The sequence below is a fragment of the Bombus terrestris genome, chromosome 7 (genome assembly GCF_910591885.1).
Source record: "Bombus terrestris chromosome 7, iyBomTerr1.2, whole genome shotgun sequence".
Classification (NCBI taxonomy): domain Eukaryota; kingdom Metazoa; phylum Arthropoda; class Insecta; order Hymenoptera; family Apidae; genus Bombus; species Bombus terrestris.
The window spans coordinates 23,289,028-23,305,970 of record NC_063275.1 but is presented as its reverse complement, the minus strand read 5'-3'; the positions used below and the strand labels follow the sequence as shown (position 1 = coordinate 23,305,970).

General features: G+C 39.0%; 1 protein-coding gene and 2 long non-coding RNA genes across 4 annotated transcripts in view; 1 reads left to right on the top strand and 2 right to left on the bottom strand.

Moving 5' to 3' along the window:
- Positions 1-11,895, bottom strand: part of LOC100650646 (SPARC-related modular calcium-binding protein 2) — a 33,857-nt gene extending 21,962 nt beyond the window's left edge. The window contains exon 1 of one of the 2 annotated variants that reach the window (XM_048407486.1): positions 11,050-11,895. In XM_048407486.1, the coding sequence (XP_048263443.1) occupies positions 11,050-11,136 (87 nt within the window). In that variant the 5' untranslated portion in view covers positions 11,137-11,895. The remainder of the gene's footprint in view (positions 1-11,049) is intronic. The other variant, XM_012310705.3, reaches the window with a different exon arrangement.
- On the top strand, positions 7,605-16,921 carry LOC110119396. Its single transcript, XR_002307832.2, has 2 exons — positions 7,605-10,437; positions 10,999-16,921. It is a non-coding gene; the product is annotated as an uncharacterized LOC110119396 (long non-coding RNA).
- Positions 14,312-16,267, bottom strand: LOC125385432. The gene is made up of 2 exons (XR_007224702.1): positions 15,603-16,267; positions 14,312-15,523 (listed from the first exon to the last, which is right to left on the bottom strand). It is a non-coding gene; the product is annotated as an uncharacterized LOC125385432 (long non-coding RNA).
- Positions 16,922-16,943: the final 22 nt, after the last annotated feature.

Here is a 16,943-nt window from a genome sequence, read left to right as displayed (position 1 = left end):
TAAAGTTCCATACGTTTCGTGCTTGATAGCGATCACGTGGACAGCGGTGTATCCAGCAAATTCAAATCGATCCTGTTCCAGAGTAGCCGGTTTATCAGCGAAAAGCGAAAAATTCCCGTAGAACATTTATCACGCTGGGTTTGACCATTTCTATTAATATCGTTCCGCCGTGGTAATATGTATCGAATTATGTGTAGGTATATTAGGTCGTTGAGAAATTGTAGGATTTAGAGGCACGTTTTCACGGAATTAGTAGTTTATCGAGTAATATATGCAACGTTCCTTTTGGTGGTCGTTTGCTACGTTCGTAATTTCGGAGTATTCTTTCATCTTTTTGGACAAATAATTCACATTTTCAAACTCTTGCGTTTGCTAATCTTCCAAGTCACGAAGCTTCGAGCTTCTGAACTTCCAAACTTTTACAACCTCGATGATTCGAACTGTCGAACACCGGAGTTCGTAAATTTGTAGATCCCAAATTTTCCATTTTTCCAATTTTCAAACTTCCAATCGTCCAGACTTTCTCATCGCACCGATAATTGCTCCGTTGCAAAGATACGATCTTCTTTTCAAACGAGGCAAATTACTCGCGAGAAGTATGAAAATGGGAGTAAATGACGTTGAGGGATAATATTCGTAAAAAGAAATGGAATTTTTAAGTATCGTTTAGAACGACGTTAAAGATATTTATGACACGTATCTGTATGGAGGTTGATTCGGAGAATAAATACGCAGCTGAATTATTCCTCGTTGTTAGATGCCAAGATTTCGAGGTCACATTCATTTCCTTTTTAATATAATCGTGAATTTTTATTGACTACGAACTGTGCATTCGTAATTGGTATTTTTATCCAGATACTATATAATACATCGTACATTCAACATTTACCCCATGTCTATCGAATAACGACAAATACTTCTCAACCATGAAAAAAGACAAGAAATGACAAAACATCTTTGAACGTTTTGCATCGTGGTTCGATGGGAAAAAAGGAACAAAATAGAAATAGAGTGACATACTTGCTAAAATAAACCGTAAATTTAATTTATAAGAATTATCCAGAAACCGATGGTTAACAAATACCGCCTTACTCCATAACTGTAGAAAATTAGTAAAACATATTCTCACTGAAAAGAGAAAAGGATTAAAAAATTGCCTCTAGGCTCGAATTTCTCCACAGCTACGCACCTAAATCTTACAACTTGTATCTGCAGCTCTCTACGAATTCCATACATAGTACACAGTCATTTAAATCATCGGCCGATTCAGTCAAATTCGATAAACATTCTCCTTAATTGTACTTAATCCAAAAAGCAGAGCGATCGTCGAAGACAGAAAGACGGATAGAAATGAATAATGATTCGCGAAGAAGAAGGAGGCACCGTTTCCATCTATCGAGCGTGGAAGGATGGTTATTAATTAGGCGAACGTGAGACTCTCTTTTTGAATTCTTAGCGGACACGAACGAGTCGCGTTTAACGGGACGAGTGTTAATTACTGACGAACGTCTCGACGACGAGGCGTCGTCGTCATTGACACGCGCGCCAATTATCGGACTACATTTTCCGCGGTAGTTACCATTAATTGTAGCTTCGTGAGCGAATGTCACGAACGATATAACGACTCGTCAAGAACGTGTCATCTTTCTTTTTCGCTCTTTAGCTTCGATAGAATTTGCTACCAATTTCGTCTGGAGAATTATTACAGGCGCCAAGGAAGTGTGTCAGAGAAAAAGGAGAAGTAGAAAAAGAAATAACAGGACCAACGATCTGCCGGAGTAGGAAGAAAAATATTCTCTGTCACGAGCGAGGATAAAAATCGTACGAAGAAATTTATACCCGTAGAAACTCGTAAGCGTGTAGTAATATCGTAGTTCGAAGGTATGCGGATTTGCTTGTCTTTAACAGGATGTAATTTAATTACTAAATTACGGATGAAGAGATACGCAATGATTCATCTGGCACTTTGTGTTATACGTACGTATAATGGCTACAAAAAGTACTGACGCGTACCCTCCTTTCCTAATGAAGCGTTTTTTTCTATTAAATTACACGTTCCATTTTTATTGTATCGAATTTTTCCGGACGCGCGAAAGTGCCATTAAATGATACGAAATTCAGTATATTTATATACTTCAAATATTTAAGATATTTATCAATTAATACGCGCGTCGACACTTTTTCTGCCTCCTATGTACGCAAGAACATGTTTAATTTTCTAAATTCTGAATCAAAGGAAAAAGATGCGACGTCTAATACATTACATCGATTTTTGTGCATTTACAGAAAGTTTAAAGGTGCGAAACGCACCGAATACGCGTAACACGTAAAGCTGTATAAAATATCCAAACTAGGATGTGAAACACGTGTCTGCTCAAGTTCTTCTTTTTCATTCAGTCGCTGCGTGTATAATAATATGAATATGCATAAACACGCTCAAATTATCAATAACTTAAACGTATAGTTCGTCAACTCCAAAAATAGATAATAACTACTTCTACTCGTTAGTTTCGCACAAATTCATATAGCGTTACGACATAAATTCAGCAAAAGTGCTCGACCAGTTAGGACCGATAGTATGTGCGAATAAGCAGAAAGAGAAGAAAATGGAAGAGAAGAAAAAAAGGAAGTGTTCCAGCAGATTGGCGCCATGCGGCACCGAATTGCCCCCGTAGTTGACACGACGAGAAAATTGATTATAGAGTAGCGACGGCGGCGCGGCAGATCGATTTGAGTCACGATAAAACTCGATATTATAGCAACCGATCAACGATCAAGGTCCTGGGCCGGCACGCTTGATACACCGATCGTAAAATTACTATGAGTTTAATTGCTTTTCGAATACCTCGTTACCAACTCGGTAATTGCTATATAGATCGGATCCGATTGGAATCCGCCGCGGAAAAGGTTAACCTTATTCACGTTCTTGCAGGAAACTCGTTAAAAATCCCATTGCTAATGATACGATATGAATGTGGACCGGCAGGAGGCGAAAAACAGCCGAGTCAACGATGAAATATCGCTTTTGTGCAGTAGCGAAACAGCTGAGTAACGACCGTTGATAGAACTGCTGTGAACGTGGCTTAAAACTTTGAGGACCGTATGCTCCGGCAAGCATATAGCCTGAATTCTCGCGTATTTTTGGACCGATCGAACAGATTCAAAGATTTCATGATTTTGTGTATATTTTCCTATATTTCACTACAGTTCGGCTCGTCTATTGATATTTTAGTCTTCTTCCATATACTTTGCTGTCCTGGTGAAGGAAGAAGAATTAGAAGCAAAATTTAACTTTCCAATTTCGATTAAAGTTTGCCTCGTTAATTATATTTACTCTTCGATGAACCTTATTTTATTATACTTTGAAATAAAATTTCATTTTTAAGCTTGAATTTAACGTCGGTATATCGTATCTATATATCGAAGAAATTTCAAATTTTGTTATTAATTTTATTAATTTTGGATCAAATACACGATCCAAACGACATGTGTCTAAAGGACACAGTTGGCTCGAAAATAACTGAAAGAACGTTTTTATTACCGAATTATGTGCATATCGTCTCCCTCTTTTCGTATCTTTTTTAGAGTGCTCCTCCACAGACTATTTATTATTTCTGCTTCTTCGATATAGTTTTTATCAGACACGTTCTCTGCTTATCGCGATGCACTTTAACTTATCGGATCAATGGAATAAATCAACGTGTGCCTTTTCGACGAGTTTAATAAAGAATTAAATAGGTTGTCCCAAAGATTTCTTCCACTTTATCGATAAATAACAGATGCACGATATTTTGCGTTTTATATCGTGTTATCCAATTAGCACGTAATGGATGCAATTTTTTCAAAACTTGTGCCATTTGCTAGAAAAATATTTACCAACATAGTCAACATAAATATCACGTTCTAGGTGCATTTTTGTGTCATTCATTGAATTGAATCTTTTACCACGAAGAGAATTTTTCAACGAAAGGCAGAGAGTACGGAGAACGAGGCGGAACATCGCACAAAAATGCACCTAAGAACGATATTCGCCAGCAGAGCTCAGAACTTTTGAAAAAATGACATTACATCGTTGCTGAAGAGATGACAAGGAAGGTAACAGACGAGAATCGATCCCACCTAATTCAATAAGACGGCATAAAACACAGCAATAAATAATAAAAAAACAACAGCAATATATTTTCTCTCCTAGATATTAAAGTTGTTTTCGGTGTTCATAAATCGCGATAGCTAAGCTTCGACGTTCTGCGTCTCTTCTCCTACTTGTTCTATCGAAATTTCATTGGAACTTCGCAAAACTGAATTTTCTCCTATTACGAGAAGACCGACGTTAATCGGCTTGGATAATCAGTCAGACGAGGAACGTTCGAGAGAGGCTAATAGCCGAAACGATGAGGAGTTGGCCGGCTAACGATGCAGAAGGTGAAACGATGCACAAAAGGCAGAAAGGGGAATATCTGCCAACACCTGAGCATTCGGGGGAAGCTTTGCGTGTCGCAATGCACACGAGAAGGTGCACATGTGTGTTCCTGGTACGGCGAGAGGAGAGGAGAGAAAGAGGTAAAGAGGAGAGGACCTCGTAAGATATTGGCTCTCCCCAAACAGGTTTCTTAGACACATTCTTTCGCGGCTTGATGCTCGCCATTCGTGCAACCAGCTTCTTATTAATTATTGCTCGTCTTCGGATGAATTAAGACACGAAATTCAAGACGTCTTCTTCGTGGCGCTGAAAAAATTCTATTAAGTATTGTATTTCGAACAAGACGCGATTCATCAGCTGCTTATCGAAGACACACGTGTCCCGTCAATTTCTCTCTTTCTCGAAACGATACGCTTTCAGCTTTCGTTTCTGCTTACTCGGTGCGCGAGTAACACGTGCAAAATACTTTGACAAATTTTGTCTAATAGCGTACGTGTGTAATTATGCTCTTGTAGCCAATGTTAGTTAAAATTCTATAGAAAATATTACATGCATATGGCTGTGTTATATCTCGTAACCACAAAACCATACAAGAACTTTCGATCTTGAAATGTTAATGTTACAAGGAACTTGAAATCGAGTCGAGCGATCATTTGTTCTTTTCTATCCCCAGAAGGGATAAATCGTAACAATAACTTTTACGAGTTTAACCGTGATTTTATCCTGTTACATCTTATTTCTCGCATCTCTAGCGATTCCAAGAATCGTCTTCTCGTATTTACCATGCCTTTATAAACGATATCAATCGAAATCTTCTTAAATACTTTTTAAATATACTTTTTAACAATCAATCGCAAAGAGAAAAATCTATTCGACCGAAGATTTTCGTATACTACTGTACCTCGGCAAACCTTTTTGCACGCGTACATATTACACGTATCTATGTAACGGTTATTTGTAAAATGAACATGTCGATGGGAAGCATGCAAATCGAAATATGGTCGTGGGATTCGTTGTGCAAAGATCAAACATCTCGAAACACTTGGCGCTGAAGAGCCATAATATTTGCAATAGTCTCATCTAAGGAAATAAAGGGTAGGATTTTCGATGAAAATCGAACAAGACTGGATGAGATACGATCGCCGTCTAATGTGTACTTGGAAGCAAGCTGTTTCTTTTTTCCAGGTACAAGCAGAGCTAAACGTTGCACGTGTGCACCTTTGGACGAGTTCGAGCCTGGCCGTCTGGATCGGTTGGACCGTACGGATCGTTTTATCTCTTCTCGCCGGCTATGAGAAAGTTGAGATTACACGGAAATAAGGCTCGTGGTTGTCGCCTCACGGTGAGAAGAATTCGTCTCCAGCGATTTGCATACGTTCAATGTTAACGAACGAAATTCCTGACTAGGTACGGGCATGAGAAGAAAGAAACAACCGTGGAACGTGTTCGGTTCGTGTTATACTGGCATCGTTTGTTCGCTACGTTATGGACGAAGGTACTCGAAGATGCTTATAGCTTTGAATCGACAACTAGATTATTTTTTTTCTTTTTTTTTAAGTGAACCGTACGCTCGCTCGAGAGTAGTTTGAGGAGACTCGATGTTGCTGCGTTGATGTGATTAACGTCGTACGGTGGTGGCGATGTTGTTGAAATTAATAATATTTGTAGCGTTATCGATGACGATATCGTTATATTTAATTCTAGAAAAATAATGCTTAAGATTAGTGGATATTGATGCCTTGCGTTTTAAAATATTTTTACGATTCTTCTGGTAGGACACTGTACCTTTGGTAAATAGGAGAACTGAAATCAGAATCAGACTCCTTCAACATCTTCCTAAGGACTCGCGTTACATCTTATCGAGCTGATAATAACTGAAATGATAAGTTGTAAAACTGGTTCTAATTCTAATTCTAGTATGTGTTTTTTACAAAAATATAAAGAACACTGTTGACGTTGTTAATAATTGATAAATTAAATAATTAATAATTCTTTTAGGTACTTTAAGCTTTAAGTATTTGATATTCATAAAAGAAGACATCGTCGTCCTCCTTTAGCTATCGATTCATTCTCTGCGTTATAAATGGCAAAAATTATGTTACAGAGAAAATTCTTCCCTAATTACCAAAAGTATAATTTGTATTAAAACCTCGCTTATATCGAGAATTTCCCTTTATTCTGAATATCGTTTCCTTCGTCTCTACCATGTCACATCGATTATTGCGCTAATGCAACGACATCGACTCGTCATTTTTTCTAACGAAAACTAATTTACATTGAAAATACTCCTTTCTCTGGATATCGTTTTTCGGATCTACACGCGATACTACGCTATACACAAAAATCATGTACTAGAAAAAAGACATTCTATGGGCGGCAAAAAGACGTCAGAAATTCCACGGCCAACGAGACATTAAAAGTGGAAGCGTAAAAATTCGCGATGCCCGGCGAAAAGAATGCGAAGATCGGAAGGACGCGCGATCGAGAGATTAACGCGTGGAATTTCCGAATGAATGGCATTTTATTGCACGCGAGTGAAATTTGCGTGCCACAAATATTGCTGATCGATGATACGCGCGAGTACGTGCGTCCTTTTTCGCGAAGGTCGATCGGAAAGGCGAAATGCGCTCGAAAAAAGCAACACGGCCGATATGTGTTTGTCTGCGTGACGGGATCGTGTAAAATCGAAACTGAGAGAGGCGAGAAAAAAGCGAAAAAAAGAAATGTTGTTCGGATGCCAAGTGTGCCCACGTATGAATTCCTTTCGATGGCAAATCTGTGCCTACGTAAGTGGTCTCGACAGGGGGCATGAAAAGAAATTCAACAGATTCTTCGGATGCGCCTTTTTCGGCAGAGAGTCGATGCTTTTTTCGAGCTCGTTTCGCCTTTTCCATCCAACTTGCCAAGTTACAATTTCTTATCGATTTTCGTTAGCTTCATGGCAATTTCATATTTTTGCGAATGCGACGATGAAATGGTAATAGAGAACCGTCTCATTTACCAAATACTATAACAACGACTATTCTACGTTGTACTTTCAAATATCCCATAAATACAGAAATATCCGCGGTCGAATTATCATTTTCCTTGATTTAAGGAAACAGATTACCTAATAGCTTTTAAGTTGAAACTTAGATCGCATCGAAGATTAGAAAATCCATTAGCCGAACCAATTTGCTAACGACAGAACTCTATCTTCCCTAAAAAGAATTACTCTTCTCTTTACTTTCTTTTACTTTCTTCCTAATAATCAGCAAAACCGTTAGATGCACGATGCGCTGCTCGAATAGTTGAAATTAGTTGAAAACGTAATACCTAAACGTACCTGACTAACTAAAAATTATCGTTAGAAATTTCTAGCGGGCAAAGCTGGGAACGATTAAATCGCAAAATGCATTGCCACGCGAAAAGAGAATATAACGGATCAGCAAATGCGAGAATCATTTCTCGCGGAGAGGATAAGCGTTTTCCCGATATATCGAGAGACCGGCGGCCGAGGAGCAGCCCAAGGAAAACAGAGCAACAGAATCATCGAGCATAAATCTACTATCCACCGACGTAATATTCGCGATTTATTAACATCGTTAATTCGCTATGCCAGCGAAGATTTTCGGGTCAGAAAATACGTGTGTAACGCTCTTAATTCTAGAACATGTTCCTGGAAACTGTGCGTGATTTTATCGGCGTTGTCGCGAAGGAGCGTTATTTCGTCGCGTTTACGCGTTCCATTTAACCGTCCAGAGTATATAATTGAAAGCGAGTATCGTTATCCCGACGTCGAAATGAAAAATCGTGCTATCTGCGACGAAGCTTGTCCCTCGTAACTACTTCTTTACGATTTGTGCACGAAGAAAACGTGGTAGTTTACAAACAAACGGTAAAATACGAAGAAATAACAACGTTGTTGGACACACACGGCTACTTTTATCGTAATTAATTCGATAAGAAGGAAACGAATGACCGCGACATAAATAAATGCAATTTTCTCTTTGGCGTCTGTCATCGTGGATCGCCCATGCGCCTCTATCGCGGAAATTGATTAGACACCGTGGTTTCTATTCTGGGTGAATACTGGTGATATTCCGAGATATTTGGCATTGTATCAGGTCAGTTGAAACGTCTACACCTTTCCGATTGTACGTACGTTCGATCGTATATCTGAAACTTCGCTGGTGGATTTTTCATAAAACGCAGGTGGTTGAAATATATGTACATTTCAATTTGAAATTTAATTTACATTTCAATCTGAAATTCTATTTGCGTTTCAAGCCGTGTCTCTGGAATCTAATTCGCGCTTCGAATCTGAAAATTTAATCTAGGAGAAAAGACGGCGAAGAAATCGATCGCTGATAACGATAATTGCATTCTTTACGAGGCTCGAATAAAACATCTACGGGGACAATTTTCCACTGTTTCTGACATTTAATTTTAGATATTTCCAAAGCTATTTGATATAAAGAACGTCGGATACTTGGAAACAGGTCGTAGAGACGCGGCAATATTTAGACAAAATGTTTAGATAAAACACGAAAAATTTAACAACGACGAAGTGAACGAATTGCCGAAAGACGGCTATGAGCAACGATAAATATTACGTCGAGACTTAATTATAAGAAGAAAAACTTTCCGATGAACCTAGTTGTAACTCTCAATGCCATAAATAGATTATAGGCGTTTACACGCTTAAAGCTGCAAAAATATACAGAATCGAGCATCTAGTATGCAGAAATATGTACATACAAAGTATCCAGTGTGAAGTCTTCGTTATAATATCTAACGGTTGGAAGAAAGTCTCTGTTTAGCTTCCAACTACTTTAGTTTTGTACGTTCGAAAATATGAATTTCAAGCAACATTCACGGCATAGCCATAAGACCACCTACACGAATTTTTTTTTAACCCCTTGTCTCATAGTATCGAGCGAGAATCATCAGACTGGTATGGATTATGGATCAAATGGAACGGAGTCGGACTTGTATCAAAGTTCAATTTTAACTCTGGCTTTACTTCCATATTATAAGACCGTAGATTACTGAATACAAATCGTGTATAATATTTCAACGTTTTGCCTCGGACATGGCGTTAAAGCAGTCGCTAGTTAACGCAGATGTATATAGTCGCGGAAAAGATCAGAAGGCGAGGGGTTAAGAAGAGACTCGGTTCTCACTATCGAATATTACAAAGTGTTGCAATAGCGTTGCCTTGTGCGATCGTGGGCGTAGATTAAATTAACGATGAATCATATTTTTATGAAATACGAAAATTTCACCATAACACACGGCGATCGAACACGTCACGATACGTTGATAAGAATCGCTACTATTTCACGGAAGAATCGTTCGTTTCGACATGTTTCTCGGAAGACCGAGAAAGAGGAAAAATGAGAAAGAGAGCGAGTATAATGCAATAAAATTTCGTAACGAGAAATCAAAATTATCTTTCTACCCAGTGTTAAAAGCAGTAAGTTATCGGCTGCTCCACATAATTAACTTAACAACGAGCATAGCGTTGAGTTTCTCGATTAATCATTAGCGCAAAGAGGGAGCGAAACAGGGACAGAGAAAGAGGCACGATATCTCGCGTATTTATAATTATATTGAAAAAAAGAAGAAAGAAAAGTTACGCTGTCGGATCTCTAATCGAGACTCAGATATTACCGCTATTTACCTTTCTTCTTTGACTGGTGCAAACAAAAGACTATTTGTATCGTACGGCGGGATACTTAAAAGGCCGTGAAACGATTGTACAACACGCGCGCCAAGTGCTAATAATTTTTCCGTCGTGCAACTATTATAAAAAACGTTTCTTTCGTTAGTCGAAACCGTGCTCCTCGTCCGTGCTTATCGTACTGGCGAACCGTGTCTAATTAACCAACAACCAGCTATCGTCGCATGAATACCTTTTAACTACACAACCAACTGCTAGCTATTTAACCGGCTAACGCTTCTAGTAGAGTATAGTTGCACCTGCACGCTGCACGGTGCATGGCAGATATTACCTGCGGTGATTACGAGATCACGTAAGTTGAATTGCAAAGAAACGTTTGACCCGGTTGTGCCTTCTGTAATCTCTTCTTTTTCTGATAATAGAAGTTATACCTGACAAGTGACAAAAGAGTCTTGTTTCCTCCGAGTATGTCTCTATCGATTACAGCCGATGTTACAAGACAATAGATTAAGATAACACCATTATTCGTGTATGTGAAATATACACATATCAACGACGTTACTATTAATATCGATTAGATGTACGTTTATTAACGTACTGCTATTAATAAACATTAAATATGGCTATCTTAGAAACCGTTTCATAAATCAAATCCTCTGACTAAACGCTTCCCTAATTTCTTCAAACACTGTATACTAAAATGCATCAGCTCTGTCCAAGATAAAATTCGACTGTATCGTACTATGAGACATACCTTTGTACCGCTGTTTCACAGAGTCTTTGCCTTTTTCAACAAGAATTTCCAATTTTCAAGCACTTCACGCTATTCGGTGAAAACGATCACCTTTGACGAAATTAAAACTCTACCCTGTCCGTGATACTGTGCAACGTATATCAATTTTCCATTTTCTAGGGAACCTTCAAAATTTTCTCCAAACGAGACAACGTTCGATTACGTACTCACCTTAGCCATAGTGATAGTGTTGGTGGCGGCATTGAGATGAACGAAGACGGACAGGAGGATGGCAGCTTGTATCATCGAGATCATCATCGTGTCCTCGGCTGGTGGTACGTCCTCGAGGGTCGAAGGACCGAAGCCACTGGGCCGACACGCACGTAACACGCACGCCACTCACACGCACTCACTGTTCCTAACACATGGCATCCTCCTTTTCATGATCCCTCTCTCTCTCTCTCTCTCTCTTTCTCTCTCTCTATCTCTCTCTCAATCTCCTTTTCCTCTCGTTTGCCGCTTATTTCTTCCCTCGAAATGCTTCCACGATTTCGGCTTCTCGTAACTTTCCTTCACGGTGATTAATTTCGACCCTCGAACTCCCTTTCAAAGAACCGCGACGGGGGTAAGTCGCATGTAAACGAAGACCTCGACGAAAGGAAGCAAATGTATGTCCAGCCGTGGCAACTGCCGCCGAGCAACTGGCACTTGCTCGCCTGCTGGAGCAGCCTGTCTCGGCCCGATGGCAGACTCCCCGTTGCAGTCCTGTGTGTTACGCTCCTCTTCGTCGCTATCGGAGAATTTCGATGGTTAAAAAAGTGACGAGGACTTCGTGCCCGAGCTTCGTTACTCGCTCGCTATTTCGAGGAATCGCAGGATCGCTTATATCCATCGTTATACGCTTTGCTTTAACCGATGATTATATCGTCTGAAATTATACTCGGTTAAGTTTCGAAAAGATAAACTCCGTTTTAAAGAGACGTATTATTCGAAGGATTATTTCAGCGAGATTTATGAACAACAAACAAGTCTAATGCTTTTATAACGTATCGTTTACGATGCGTGGTAGAGCGGTGTCGCTTTGATCGTTCGACCGTGACTTTTTGATCGCTTTCGATGAAATAATATAATTATGTAGAAAGTTTTGATAATATATGTTGAAAATTATGCGAGAAATTTTTTGATCGACGGATATTTGCATACAAATTTTTAGCTGCTGCTTAAGTTTTTTAACAAAATTTGATTAAACGAAACGATTAAATCTCCGATACTGCTTATTCAAAAAAATCATTTATGCAACATTTATTTTTATCTCGCTTCGTTATCGGGTCATAATCGCATCAGCAGCTTTTCGTATCGGTACCTGATGTTCTTCTTGATGCTGTTGCTCCGTCTGATACAGATAACAGCAAAAATAAACTAATTTCATATGATATCTCGTTTACGATGTTACCAAAACATCCGATGTGCGCGTATAAGAGCGGCAAAAGTCGAAACTACCTATCTATCCATAGATTATCCGTTTAAAGAGAGTTTCGGTTTCCTTGGAAAAGCAATTTCCCCCGTCAGAGGAACAACGTACCGTAACACGATACATCCGACCACGTTATGCGTTCTCCTCGATACGAATAAAGCAAATTCGGTGCTCATTCCGCCTTCTTCGATACATACTTCTAGGCATACGTGTAGTCCCGTGCGATCGAAGATTCATGAGCCATCGAGAATTCGAAACCGATTCAGAACTGGTTGTTTGGCCGATGGAATGTAGCTTTTAACAGCGACCGACCAGTTGGTAAAGGGGTGTGAGAGGGTGCAGGAGAATCGTACGTTTAGAAATGGACGCACACCTGTGACCATCCAGGTTCCTCGTTAAATTTCAATCGGAGACCTGATTTATTCTTTTCGTGTCCGTAGTTCGCGCTTTCATCGCCCTCCGACCGATTGTCCTCTGCAGTTCCGCAAAGAACATCTGGAATTAGAAAACAATGTTGCCGTAACCTTTCGATGGAATAATAGAACGTATTGTTCTTCTGTCCTGTTTTTGTCAACGGTAAATCACTGCGAAATGTTTATGCAATTTTACGTCTTTATCGACATAACTAAATACGTAACACCTAAATAGAAATTTATTTCATCTTCTAACTGTTACAGGAAGTACCTTAACTCTCCTTTGCATATTTCTGCATATCGTACGCATTCTCTACGCTTTTGCATTTTTTAATTTTCCAAAAATGCAGAAATATCCGCGCTATAGTTATCAGATCCCTCCTCGATGCAACTCGATACGTTAGAATTTTTCTTAACGGTGAGTACTTGGTATCGATTTCGATAAATTCTACAAATAAGAAAAAGATACCGATTAATTGTCAATTTAAGAGGAAACGCGATAGCGAATGAAGTATAAAATCGATAATTGGTTCTATTTGAAAATCCTAATTTCGAAATATCTATCGAAGAAGTTCTCGGAGACGATCCGTTCGATAAATATTTAATGCCACGTATGCCCGATGACGATTCCGTTATGGAACCAACGAATACGTAGTTTATACAGTTATCATTTGTGATTTATAACGCAGAACGACGCGCAAATACCATATTTCACTTTACGCTCGTAGACACTACATAAAGTTAGATATAAGGTAGGTCGTGAGATTAAGCTCCAAGTCAGATTTAAACCTGGCCGTACGTTTGTACGTTCTATCGATAATTCCTAACGTTGTCGCGTGCAAGCAATATCTATCTTCGAGACACCTGCTCGAGACAAGAAAACACAATGATGGTTAATCGGCCAGAACGATCGAACTCTTCGATCGAACTCGTTCCACTGGTAGGCGTAGCGAGCGAGATAATAACGCGCTATTGCTCAGCTACCTACGTATCCGTGGGTGTAATTCACTCGTAGGGTTGGCTATTAACCACCTTTAAACAACTTTACTAGCTGCTTCGTACTCGATTTGTCTTCCTCTTCTTGACGAATAACCGACAAGAAAAATAATCCTCGTCGTTTCGTCCTTTGTTCTTAATTCTTATTAGAATCTCTTTTTAACTTCTTTCTATCTATCGTACACTGACAATTTATCTACTATGACGGTTATAACGATGTAAATACTAATTTGAAATAGAAATGATTGGAATAAATTATGATAATGAAGTAGAGTTTGTTATTAGGAAAGATCATAAATATTCATAGACAGAAGCAAGTTTAGTCTGAGACATCGGCAGAAAAAAGAAAGAAAGATGCAGTTAGTCACTGAGTCCGTGGATGCATTTAAAGTAGCTGTTGGTATTTGAATGCGCTCGGTCCAGCGGAGAAAGTGGCGAGGATCGTGAGTGCAATTATACCGCCGTGTCTGAGGTAACCAGGGAGACAAAAGTCATTCTACATTTACAATCTGCTCTTCGGATATTGCTTGTCACTCGTAGTTCAAATAAATCACTCGGGCTTTTTAGACACGATTGACTGTCAATTTCGAATATGAATAATCGAGGACAATAACTATAAATCTTTCTTTAATTTAACTTTCTTTAACGAATGAAAACTTCTCGATAAGATCTGTGTACTCGGATTTAAAATATGCCGTTTACGATCAGACATCTCGATTACTTTACAACGAATTCTTGTACGTGTAAGTTTAAAAACAATCCTAAAAATCTCAAAACTTAATTATCAAAACTTAATATAATCCATATGGAAGAAAATGAAGAACGAAGCGTTCAACGAACGACATTAATCTTGCACGTTTGCGGGACTTTACGATCTCTGACGGGAGACGTTCGACTTAAAGCAATAGCCGGTTGTTAAAACAGTCCCAAGCGATTTCAGAGGGATTTTACTTTCCTCTGTGGAATTCCAATCGGTCGCGAATTCTAAAATCGGCGAAGTGATTGCGTCCCTGCTCTTCGTGCACGAAGGGACTTAACAGGCTGCTCGTTGGCCAAGCCGCCGTCGGCTGGACAGCAACTCACTCGTCGTCCACTCCGGCACACCTGTTCACTCAGGTATGCGATCTTCCCTCTCGCTTTTTCTCCCTCCCTTTTTCCCATCTTTCTTCCTCTGCCTCTTTCTTCTCGTTACTCGTCCCTTCTCTGCCATCTCTTTTGTCTCTTTCTTGCTCCTCATCACGACAACAGACCAACGACGGTGGTTTACCGTTGTCTCGCTGATCCTGAACCCACCAAGAGCCGGTTCATTCGCGACGTGCAAACTTCTGCTAGTATAAGTCACCCTGCAATTTTCTGCTCCGTAATTATCCTCCTCTTCTTCTCCTTCGCTCTCTTTCTTTCTCTTTCTTTCCACGCACATGTGTATATATCTTCGTGTCCGATCGATCTGTAATTGATTAGCCCTACCGGATTCTTTCGGTCACTTTCGACGAAATCGTATTTTTCTATCGTTAGAAGATTGAAGTGGCTGCTGTAACAAGGAGGCAGCTCCGTTTTCCAATAATTCGAGTAAACCAACAAAAAATCAATTAAGATGCGGATCTCTTTTGTCTCCTTATTGCTGCAAACCGTTTCTTAAATTTGATCTGAAAATCATGAAAGAATCATTACTAATGTGTATCTCATCGTGACGTAGAACATTCCAAGACCGCACCAGAATCGTAGTTATTTATAGATATAGTTAATTATGATCTTAGTTATGATACATCGACTTTTATTTATTCGATGATATTAGTGTTTCTCCTTATCCGTGTATCGTCAGCTGGAAAAAAATGCGTCTTTTTTGTGACATTTTCCCGTTCACGGTGACTTTACGGTATCTCCAAGTTTCCATTTATTACCTCGCTGCGAGAAGCCCACGGCTGGTCCATAGTCCTGTCAGTTTCAGATTGTTTCGGACCGATCGGAACAAGTGGTCGGTTCAGTCTATATGGGGGCTCTTCCCGAGAAGGGCTCTCGACCTGGTCGAGCAGAAGAACCAGACAATAGGACGCCAACATCCAAAGTCCCCTTGCCTGCACTTGTCTTTTTCGCTGTGTTACCCTCGTTTGTTATAGCGTTTTTATGCCTTGAAGAATAACGACAATAGAAAAGTCGTTCGTCGGTTTATAATTAGACTCTGTTAATTCTTCTTTCGTTTTTACATTTTCTCGTATCCATGACGGTGTTGAGAAAATTATTACAGTGTACACTATCGCCAATAAGTATTTCTACATGCTGGTATAATCCTAAGAAGTTGATATTTCTATTACATTTCCAAAATTACGATCGAAGAACGTGTTAATTCTATGTCATCAAATATTTTGGTAAATTTAAACTAATAAAGAAATTACCATATCAGCATCGCAAGTGACTTTGCAACAAATTGTGTAATAGATAACTGACAGTGTATAAAACCTACATCAACTCTTAGAACGCGACTAGAAACATATTTCAATCGCTGTAACATTGCAACGTTGTACAGACGCACCTAAATTAAGTATTTCCACAAGATCGATTTTTATATGCTTGTAATTATTGCTCTTTTAATTATACTAATTAAATATTAACTATAGATTACATAGATATCTACTAATTATGTATATATATGATTATATTTTATACATTTGCATTAATTTGAAAGTGTTCTAATATGTACTTATGGACGACAGTGTATCCATTATAATGTAAAAACGTGAATATAGAAGGTAGTTTAATAGACAGGTTTTAAGGTGAAGCAGAGTGACGCTGGTTATAGCACTGTGCGTCTTCTATGCAAATGTAATTCTCCGTTGAACCTCTTCGAGTCTAATTTGCCGTAGGTATACAGAAATGAAACGAGCCGCTGCGCTGCCTGCAAGCGGTCTTGGAGCTTCAACGCATTTCAAGGACGGTGTTAGATTTTTAGAGTGTCGCGCGAACGGAGCTTGGTGCGTTAACTATCGACTTCATTGCCTTCTTGCAACATTTCGCTTGTAGGGAGTATCGCTGAATATTTCTGGAGTATCGTTTTTCTGTTATAGCATGTAATACTTTTTAAATTACAGCGAATGTATTTCATCAAATATATACGATTAGAAAAGTTGAAATTATGTTACGTTGAAATATCGATTGTTCGACTAATAAATAAATTGTAAATCAACTATTAATTATTTCAATAAAGTTTTTATATAAAAAGGAATGTAAGTAAAATACCAAATGCG